Here is an 11,427-nt window from a genome sequence, read left to right on the forward strand (position 1 = left end):
CAGTCGGTGGCTTCCCTTTTTACCCTGTTGGAGAAGTTTTTGGATGTGCATAGGGATTTGAGTCTTAGAAGATCCCATTCATCTACTTTATCTTCTCCTGGTTATAATTCAAGTTGTTAACGAGCCTTCCTCCAATCTTCATGCCATACTTTTGTTCATCAAATTCAGCTACTTGATTATTTGCTCAGCATACAGATCAGATGGGTTTGGAGAGAGGATACAGTCCTGATGACATTTCCCAATTTTAAATCATTCAGCATCCCCTTGCTTTGTTAGGACAACAGTTTCTTGGTCTAGGTATAGATTTCATGTAAGGATGATTAAATGTTCTATAATTCCCATTCTTCTCATTGTTAACCATAATTGGTTATGATCTACACAGTCAGATGACTTTGCATGTTGTTGTTGTTATTGTTATGTGCCATCAAGTTGACTCTGACTTATAGTGACCCTGTGCAAAAGAACTCTGACCCCTGCTTTATCCTGATCCAATCTCACTACCCTCATTGCCCCATTTACTCTGTCAATCCATTTCATTTAACCACTTTGTCTTCTTGCTGATAGGTGATCTCCAAAAGTGGCTTGAGTTCAGAGATTAAAGAGTATTGTATCCCTGGGTTATGTCTCAGGGATTACTCTAGTCTCCACCAGTCCAATGTGTCTGACCTCATTTTAGGAAGTTGAGGGTTTTGGGGGTTTGCCTTTCAGCCCTGTCTGTGTGTTTCTGGTTGGAACGGTTGATAATGGAGGTGAATACCACCTTGTTCTTCAGGTCTCACTGTGAGTGAGGCCATAGTTTGTGTGGATGGTTAGTCCTAGAGACTGATTTCTTCATTGTATATTTGATTTTCTTTTTCTTTTGCTCTGGATGCATAGATGTCCACTATTGAGCTTTTAAGACTGCCAGTGCCACTTATCAAACTAGGATGCAGAGCATGGTCTCTGTGTGACAGGCATATGTGTTTCCATTTGTTTATAAGATTTTGCCATTTTCTTTTTAGACTCTCCTTCCAGAACTCCTGTATTGGTGGGATCTGATGAATTTGACAAGTGTCTCAGTAATGATAAGTTTTCTCACGAAGAATACAGTAATGGTGCTCTTTCAATCTTACAGTATCCATATGGTAAGTGGGATTATGTCCCAGCTAGAAATAATATTATTATTAAAATTTATCTTATCTATTAACTTGACATGAATTTAATAAAATTCAAATGAAGAGTAGTTGATTGAGTATAGAAAATAAAGTAGCCTGGGAACATGTAAGCTCTAAAGTCACATTGTGAGAGATAAGCTCCCAGATTCATTATGTCCTGAGTTGGTTTCATCTAACTTCCCTTCTCAGCTCCTTCATCTTTACAGAGTTGAGAGTCATGATATTTATTCTCTGGTGCATTTTGAGAAAATACATTTGAAATCCTAGTTGGTACTTCCTCATACAGAATCGGCTTTCCTGAGTGGTGATGTTGGTTCTGTAGAATCTGTTGGCTCACAGTGAACCCAGTCGTGCAGAGTGGCACTACTCTCTGTGATTTTCAGAATTCATCTTTTGGAAGCAGGTGGACAGGTAGGCCTGTCCTCCAGGTGCCTCAGGGTTAGTAGTTGACCATCTGATAGTTTGTGTCGCCAAGGTCCTGCTCAGTAATAGGTCAAACTAAAAACTCAAACTCATTGCTGTCGAATAAAACTAACACATTGCTGACCCTCAGAGGGTTTTCAGAGGCTGTGAATTGTATGGGAGGAGACTGCCCATCTCTGTCAGAGAGCGAGAGACTGGTGGGTATAAGCTGTTGGAAAGGGGCCACCTTTGGATTAAAAGCACAACTCCCTATGACTAAACTACAAAAGCTCCCTCAGTAAACATTGATTCTTGCTACTAGCTCTCTTGTTTAATCAGCTTGTAATATCGATGTAATATCAACCTGAATAGTTAATAAAAGAAATGTTCCCTATAGAGCTGATGAAAGTGCTGTAAAAAAGCAACTTTTCATTTTGTCCTTTTTGTTATGTGCCATCGAGTTGCCTGTGACCCAAAGTGACCCTGTATACAATAGCTCTGAATCCTACCCTATCCTGAGTCAATCTCATTTTCTCCAACACACCTTCCCTTATTACCCTAGTTACTATGTCAGTCCTTCTCATCCAGGGTTTTCCTCTCCCTCAACCCTTCCAAGCATGAAGTCCTTCTCCAAGAGCTAGTCCCTCCTGGCAACATGTTCAAAGTATATGAGATGAAGCTTCAAAATCTTTCCCTCTAGAGAGCAAGTTGATTTCACCCTCTCTAGACCAGACCTGTTCATTTTCTTGGCTGTCCGTGGTATGTCTTCTCTAGCACCACAACTCAAAGGCATCACTTCTTCTGTGATCCTTATTTGTTGTCTCGCTATCTGATGCATAACAAATAATTACAAAGACCATGGCCTGGAGCAGGCTCACCTTAGTTTCTAGACTAACATCTTTACACTTAAGCACTCTGGAACGGTACCTGAGAGCAGACTTTCTTAATTCAATTCATTGTGGGTTTTTTTGGGTAATCAACATTATTGATTTAATAAGTAATAATAAAACAGCAAAGCAACACATCATGTACTTTAAATGTTTTACTGAAACTTTTCACTATTTAGGCTTCAAGTAAATGAGTTATCTGTAGTACCTGTTTGCAGTATCTGTTTGTGTTCACATTTTATATGATATTTAAATGGAAAGGGTTCTATTTTAGGAGGTGAGGATGGCAGTGGGTAAGGGAAGACAAATAGATGCTTTATTTATTTATTTTTTCATTTTCTCCCCATTCATTCATTGTTGCACATTTTCCTCCCTGCCCAACCCCGCCACCCCAATTTGCTTTTCTCTTTGAAAAGAAAAAAAATTCTTTCATTGTTATACAATACCTCCCACCAAGTCCACAGGCCACTTTACTATGCATTTCTTTTTCTGGAATCTTATCATGAAAATAATACCTAATCATACATTCATTTTAAACAGCTTTCTCCTCATCTGTTTCAATGCAGTATACATTATTTATCCCCTCTTTTCTTGATTCTTTATTTTTGAAAACAATCTTTTGATTTCCTGATCATAATTTCTGAGTGTTGATTGTAAACCTGAGCGAGCTGAAATTGTTGCAATCTCAGTCTCTTCTCCATCTATCATGGTGCTGCCAATTGGCCCAGTGGTGAGAATCTTTGTTTTCTTCATGTTGAGCTTCAGTCTATGTTGAAGACTACAGTCCTTGATTTTCTGGCAGCAGATACTTCAGGTCCTCCTCAGTTTCAGCAAGCAAGTTTGTGTCATCTGCATAATGTAGGTTTTTGATGAGTCTTCCTCCAATCCTGATGCCACATTGCTCCTCAGAGAGCTCAGCCTTCTGCAGGATCTGTTCTGCATGCAGATTGAAAAGGTATGGAGATAGGATGCATCCCTGATGCACTCCGTTCCTGATTTTGAACCATGCAGTGTGTCCTTGCTCTGTTTTGATGACTGCCTCCTGGTCAAAGTACAGGTTTCACATAAGCATAATCAGGTGTTCTGGGATTCCCATTCTTCTCAAGGTTAGCCATAATTTGTTGTTATCCACACAGTCAATAAATGCCTTTGAGTAGTCAATGAAACACATGTAGACATTCTTTTGGTACTCTTTGCTTTCAGCCACAATTTATCTGACATTGGCCTTGATGTCCCTAGTGCCATGGTCTCTTCTAATCTCAGTTTGTACTTTTGGTAGTTCCCTGTTGAAGTACTGCTCCAGTCATTTTTGTATAATCTTCAGGAAGATTTTGCTTAAGTGTGATATTAGGGATATTGTTCAATAATTTCTACACTCTTATCACCTGTTTTTTTTTTTTTGGAGTGGGAATAAATATGAATCTCTTCCAGTTAGCTTCTCAGGTGGCTGTCCTCCAGATTTCTTGGCACACTTGGTGAACAGCATCAGTTTGTTGAAAAATGTTAGTTGGTATGCCATCAATTCCTAGGGCCTTTTTTTTTATATTTCCTTAGCTTGAACTTTGTCCTTCATCATCATTGCTTGTTGGTCATATATACTGTTTCATGAAATTCTTCTGTGTCAGACAATTCTTTCTGAGGAAGTGAATCTGTGTACTCCTTCCATCGTCTTTTTATTTTAATTTTTTTTCTTGTTGAGCACCATCAAATCCGATCTGTCTGGCACAGGAGATTGCCCCTCCTTCTCAAGCAGAGCATCTTTCGGGATTGCAGTGCAGCTTCTTGCCTCTAGGCCACCAGAACTCCTTTCTTCATCTCCTTTTGATGCTTTCTGGATCATTTCATATTCTTCCCATAGCATCCTTAATATTGCAACTTGAGGCTTGAATTTGTTTTGTAGTTTCTCCAGCTTAAGAAATACTAAGTGAGTTCATCTATTTTGATTGCTGACTCTAGCTCTTTGCACGTTTCACTTTAATACTTTGCTTTGTCTTGCTGAGCTTGATTCCTTTGGAATCTTCTGTTCAAGTTCTTAAATTCCTGATTTCTTCCTTTTGCTTTGGCTTCTCTTCACTCTAGTGCAATATTCAGAGTCTCTTCTGACATCCATCTTGGTTTATTCTTCCTCCTCTATCTTTATAATGAACTTTTGGATTCATCATAGATGATGTTTTTGATATCCTCCCACAGCTCATCTGATCTGTGTTCAGTAGTGTCTAAGGCCTCAAACTTGTTCTTGAAATGGTTTTTAAATTGAGATAGACTCAAGGTCAACTTTTGGTTCTTGTGGATTTGATTCTATTTTTGTTAGCTTCAGTATGAACGTACATATGAGTAGTTGATTGTCTGTTCCACAATCAGCACCTTGTTTTCACAGCTGATACTGAGCTTCTCTGACGATTCTTTCCACAGATGTAACTGGTCTGGTCCTTGTGTCATCAGGTGAGGTCCATGTGTATAGCCATCATTTGTGTTTCTTATAAAAGGTATTTGCAATGAATAAATCATTGATGGTACAAAATTCTATCTCCAGCCTCATTTTGGTTACCAAGACCATGTTTTCCAACTATTGATCCTTCTTTATTGTTTCCAACTTTTGTATTCCAGTTACCATTATTATTAACGTATCTTGATTGTATGATTGATAATTTTCCAACTGCAAATACTGGTAGAAATCGTCTGTTTCCTTCTAATTTTGCTCTGGTTGTTGGCGCATCTTTGAATATATATTTGAATGATAGTTGTATTAAGTTTTCTTTGTATGTGTATGGATATTATACTGTCTCTCGCATTAAATTTCAGGTTGGATCTAAAAACGGGTTGTGTTTTTTTTACGTATGAATGCAATCATTTTTCCTCACCTTTCCACTTTCAGCGTAGTAGATCATGATGATCTGATTCAAAATGTCCCAAACCAATCCATCTCATCATTATTTATGCATTACATTTCTTCCTTAACAATGTCTAATTTTTCTACATTCATACTTCTTACATTGCACATTGCAACTGTTCCTCCTCCTTTGTATTTCCCAGTATGAGGCCTCAGCTTCCACTGCCATGTTTGTTAGTCTAATCTAATTGGGATCTATTGTATATAGAGTTTTTGAAGGCCTATTATTTTGGAGGTGGATGGCTAATCCTTTTTCCTGGTCTGTCTGTCTTTGTTGTTTTTTTTTAATTTATTTAATAAGTTTTTATTTTATACTGGTTTACTTGCAAAGTTTGTATACATTGTTTTTTACACTAGATCTTTCCCATTTCCTTTACTCACCCCTTTCTCCACCCATCAAATTGTACCACCCTATGATTATGCCCCTACCCATCCTCACCCCTCTGCTCCCACTCTTCCCTCCTTAGATCCTCATTTACATTTTACTTTCTATTTCTACAATAATGGTCTTATACAATATTTGTCCTTATGGGACTGAGTTCACATATCATAATGCTCTCCAGTCCCTCCAAAATTAGGTAGTAATTTACAAAATCATTGCTCCTGCATGCTGCATAGTATTCCATTGTGTGAATGTAACATATTTTCTTTATCCATTCATTTGTGGTTGGACATTTGGGCTGTTTACATGTTCTTGCCATGGTGAATAATGCTGCTATGAACATTGGTTTACAAATCTCTGCTTCTGCCTCAGTTCTGATTTTCTCAGGGTATATTCTGTGCAGTGGAATATCTGGGTCAAATGACATTTCAATGTTCAGGGTTGTTTTGTTTTGTTTTGTTTTTATTTGTCTCCTTTGTGGTACTCAGTTTTCTACCTGGGATGTGAACAGTGTGAACATGGGTCTGAAAAAACAAGTGCACTGAAACATTCCAGTAAACCAGCAATACAGAGGGGCTGGTGGACACCGAGAGACAGGGAGTGGCGACTCCAGAAGAGCTTCCCCCGAGGGACTTTTGGTCCAAGTCCACAACCCAAAGGTTCTCTAGGTATGGTGGATTGGGACCATGCAGTGTAGCCTATGGCAGTAGGGACAAGAAGGACCAGTCACCATGGGTGTTTGGTGCTCAGTACGAGTTTATTGGCTTCTGGGCTCAAGCTTTCTATTGTTGCTTGATGAAGTTGATCAGGTGGAAGAATCATGAGAGGTCACTGAGTTGGTGCCCTCAAGTTCAGGTTCAATTTTCTTAGCCAGCTGCTTGTCCAGATCCACTCCCCACTGGTCAAAGCTGTTAATGTCCCAGATGACTTCCTGAATGAAGTCCTTATGCTCATACATGGCAATCAAAGCTCCAAGAATAAATGGCTTAAGCTTGGTGAACACAATGGAGTTGGTCAGATGATTTCCTTCAAAGACCTTATGTGGCATCAGCTTTTCAAATTCCTCTGAACTCTTGTTGCCTGGAGCTCCTTCTGGGCCTCTTCTTTTGTTTTCCTCTTCATCAGGGTCTCAGTCTGGGCTAAGAAGTTGGCCAGAAGGATCTTGTGATACAACCCATTCCATATAGGGTACTAGGTCTGGACCAGGATAAGGAAATCACAAGATATCATCCTAGTGCCTTGGTGGATAAGCTTGTAGAAGGCGTGCTGGCCATAAGATGGAGCCCATCTGGTGATCCACACGGACACCGGACTTGGTCCACATGGACTTCCCATTCGATTCCATGTCACCCTGCTGGAAGTAGGCAGCAAAGTGGTGGAAGTACTGGTCATAGGACAGCATAGCCTGAGTCTCACAGCCTAAGCAGTTGATGTACCAGATGCCCAGCAGAGCCAGCAGGTCAGGGGCATTCTTCTCCAGGGGCGCATTGCGGAAGTGCGGTCCATCCAGTGTGCCCCGGGCAGTGCTCAAAGTTGTCAAAGCCTATGTGCAGGGCACTGGAGAGTCCAGTGGCTGACCACAGCGAGTACCGTCCTCCTACCCAATCCCGGAACTCAAACATATTTTGAGGGTGAATTCCAAACTCCTTCACTTTGGTCATGTTGGTAGACAGGGCAACAAAGAGCTTCGTGACTGCAGAAGGGTCTTTTGCTGACATGAGAAACCACTCCTTTGCCGTCTCTGTATTGGTGATGGTCTCCTGGGTCATAAAAGTCCTGGAGACGATGAACAGGGAAGACTCAGGGCCAGGCTCGGGGACCACCTGCAGAGTATGACAGTCACCATGAGGGGTCCCAGGTCAGAGCCCCCAGTGCCTATGTTGATCACATCTGTAATGGTCTTGCCTGTTTACCCCTACCAGTCACTACTTAGGACAAGCTGGCAGAAAGACTTCATCTTGTCCAGCACCCTGTTGACCTCAGGCATCACATCCTTGGTGTCCACCACAATGGGAGTGTTTGACTGGTTCCATAGGGCCACGTGCAGCACAGCTCAGTCCTCTGTGAAGTTGATCTTCTCTCCATTGAACATGTGCTCCTGGCAACCTTCACACCCCTAGACTTGACCAAGTCCACCAGCATCTGCATCACTTCCTCCATCACCAGCTTCTTGGAGCGATCCAGTAGAATCTGCCTATGGTTGGTGTTGAAGCACTCCTTTTATGATTCGAAGAGGTTGTTCAGGCTGAGCTCAGAGCCATGCTCGAGCTTCTGGAATTGTGGGTTGTGGATAAGCATGGCCGTGGCAGAAGAGGCTGGGTGCATGGACCAATGTTCAGTTTTTTAGGAAACACCAAACTGCCTTCCGGAGTGGTTGTACCATTTTCCAATACCACCAACAGTGTATAATAATTACTACCTCACCATATCTTTTCCGACATTTATTACTTGCTGTCCTGTTAAACTTTTCTACTGTTACTGGGGTGAGATAGTATCTCATTGTGGTTTTTATTTGCATCTCTCTTATTGCCAGTGATTTTGATCATTTTTTCTTGTATCTGTTGGTCATCTAAATATCTTCTTCTGTGAAGAGTCTTCCCATGTCTTTTGTCCATTTTGTAATTGTGTTATCAGTCTTTTTCTTCTGGAGGCCCTGTAGGATTCTGTAAACTTTTGTTATGAGACATTTGTCTGAGATGGCATTGCTGAATGTTTGTTCCCAGTCAATAGCCTTTCTTTTTACGCTGTTGGAAGAAGTTTTTGATGAGCACAGAGATTGAATCTTAAGAAGGGCCTATGCATCAGTTTTATCCTCTTCAAATTGTGCATTTCTGGCTATATTTGTCAATCCCTTTATACCATAGACTAGAGTTTCTAAGCTTGGTCCCAGTTTGTTTCTTATTAACTTTATGGTTTGGGGTTTTATTCCAAGGTCTCTCATCCACTTTGAACTGATTTTTGTGTATGGTGTAAGATGTGGATCCTGCTTCTGCTTCTGCAGGTAGCAGTCCATTTTTGCCAGTACCATTTCTTGAAGAGTTTGTCATTTCCACATTTGATAGGTTTGATTTCCTTGTCGAATACTGTTGACCATAGATAGATGGTTTCCTTTTTGGGTTCTCGATTCTATTCCATTGGTCTGTGTGCCAGTACCCTGCTGTTTTGGTTAGTACTATTGTGTAGTAGGTTTTGAGGTCAGGGAGTCCTATGCCACCAATTTCATCTTTGTTTTTTTCAAAAGAGCTTTGCTTATTCTGGGCTTCTTTTCTCTCCAAATAAACTTGACCATTTCCCTTTCAATCTCCTTGAAAAATGAATTTGGTATCTGTCTTGGGATTGCATTGAACATGTAGACTGCTTTTGTTAGGATTGTCATTTTCACAATATTTAATATTCCTGTCCATGAACAGGAAACATTTTTATTTATCTAGGTCTTTTATTGTGTCTCAAAAAATGTTCTAGTCTTTTTGTTTTTTTTTTTTTTTTGGTTTTGTATAGGTCTTTTGTGTCTCTAGTTAGGTTCTCTCCTAAGTATCTCTATTTGTGGTTGGCTATTTCAAATTATATTGCTTTCTTGGTTTCCTTCTCTGAATTCTCTTTGTTATTGTAGAGAAATCCCACTGATTTTTGGATATTGATCTTGTTGTATCCTGCCACTCTACTAAACTGATCTACTAACTCTAACAGTTTTTGTTGTTGTTGAGTCCTTTGGGGTGTATACTGTCATTATCTGTATAGAGTGACAGTTTAACCATCTCTTTGATTTTCTTCTCTTGTCATATTACCCTAGCAAGTACTTCCAATACAATATTAAACAGCATTGGCGACAGTGGACATCCTTGTCTGGTCCCTGTTCTCAGAGAAAATGCTTTTAGTCTTTCTCCATTGAGAATGATATTGGCTCTTGGTTTTCCATATATACTTTTCACTATGTTGAGGAAATTCCCTTCTATTCCATTTTGCTAAGTTTCTGAATCAGGAAGGGGTGTTGGATTTTGTCAAATATCTTTTCTCCGTCAATTGCTAGGATCACAGGGTTTTTATTATTTGTTTTGTTACTGTGGTGAATTATACTGATTGTCAACCATCCTTCCGTACCTCTTATGAATCCCATTTGGTCATGATGATTTTTTTTCCAGTCTTTCTCTTTTGTAAAATTTTTATTCATTTTAATGAAAGTTTACAGAGACTTAGAATTTCCATTCATTCATTGTTACATTCCCCCCCCCCGTACACCCCTAGCCCCCAATTCACTCTTCTCTTTGAAAAGTAAAAGAAAAATTCTTTCATTGTTGTACAGTCCCTCCTTCCAAGTCCACTCCACTGTGCAGCCTTCATTTTGGACTCCTGTCATGACAATAATACATAATCATATATCCCTTTTAAACAGTTCTCTCCCTCATCTGTTTCAATGCAGTATATATTATTTATCCCCTTTCTCAGTCTCCCCCCAACCCCTATGTAAGTTCTGTTTTACAACAGTGGCACTATGCAATACTTGTCCTTTTGTGACTGAGATATTTCATGCAGCGTAATGTCCTACAGGGTCACTAATTTTGTATAATATTTCATGAGTTCTTTGCTTTTCAAAGCAGCATAGTATTGCATTGTGTGAATATACCAGAGCTTCTCTGTCCATTCATTTGTTGATGGGCACTTGGGTTGTTTCTAACTCTTTGCGAATGTGAACAAAGCCTCAGTAAACATGGGTGTGCATATATCTGCTTGGGTCGCAGTCTATGTGTATATTCCTACTAGTGGAATTGCTGAGTCAAATGATATTTCTATTTGCAATTTTTTGAGAAAGTGCCATTCTGCCTTCCATAGTGGTTGCACCATTTTACACTCCCATCCAATAACGTTCCAGTTTCTCCACAATCTCGCCAACATTTGATATTCTGTTAAATTTTGCTATTCTTACTGGGGTGAGATGATATCTCATAGTTGTTTTGATTTGTATCTCTCTTAGAGCTAGGGATTTTGAACATTTCTTCGTGTGTTTGTTAGCCATCTGAATGTCGTCTTTGGTGAAGTGTCTGTTCATATCCTGTGCCCATTTTTTCAATTGGGTTATTTACCTTTATCTTGTTGTGGCGCTCAAGTATTTTATAAATTCTAGATATAAGTCCCTTGTCTGACATGTCATTACCAAATCTTTTTTCCCAGTTTGCGGCTTCCCTTTTTTTAAAATTTTTAAAATTTTATTTAAATTTATTATTAATTTCAGTAAAAATTTACAGAGACTTTGGATTTCCATTCATTCATTGTTGCACTTTTCTCCCCTCTCAAACCTCCCCCCGCCCAGTACACTACCATCTTGGAAAAGTAAAAGACAAATTCTTTCATTGTGTTACAAACCCTCCACCAGGTCTACTCCACCATGTAGCCTTTGCCCTAGACTCCTGTCATGACAAAAAAATACCTAATCATATATCCCTTTTAAACAGTTTTCTCCTTCATCTGTTTCAATGTACTATACATTATTGAACCCATCTTTCTCAGTCTCTCCCCAACTCCAGAGTCAGTCCTGTTTTACAACAGTGGCACCATCCATTATTTGTCCTTTTGTGACTGAGATGCTTCACTCAGCATAATGTCCTCCAGAGTCACCCATTTTAAATAATATTGCATGAGTTCCTTGTTTTTCAATGCAGCATAGTATTCCATTGTGTGAATATACCACAGCTTCTCTATCCATTTGTTTGTTGATGG

The 11,427-nt window shown here is 39.7% G+C and overlaps 1 protein-coding gene across 1 annotated transcript in view; it reads left to right on the plus strand.

Annotated features, from left to right (window-relative positions):
* The window catches only part of EIF2AK3 (eukaryotic translation initiation factor 2-alpha kinase 3), a 200,157-nt gene that overhangs the window by 139,583 nt on the left and 49,147 nt on the right, over positions 1-11,427 (plus strand). Inside the window, exon 8 of the mRNA XM_006898949.1 lies at positions 1,002-1,124. Coding sequence (XP_006899011.1) covers positions 1,002-1,124 — 123 coding nt within the window. The remainder of the gene's footprint in view (positions 1-1,001; positions 1,125-11,427) is intronic.

Source organism: Elephantulus edwardii, unplaced genomic scaffold (genome assembly GCF_000299155.1).
Source record: "Elephantulus edwardii isolate Elephantulus edwardi_28Jun2011 unplaced genomic scaffold, EleEdw1.0 scaffold00241, whole genome shotgun sequence".
NCBI classification, from domain to species: domain Eukaryota; kingdom Metazoa; phylum Chordata; class Mammalia; order Macroscelidea; family Macroscelididae; genus Elephantulus; species Elephantulus edwardii.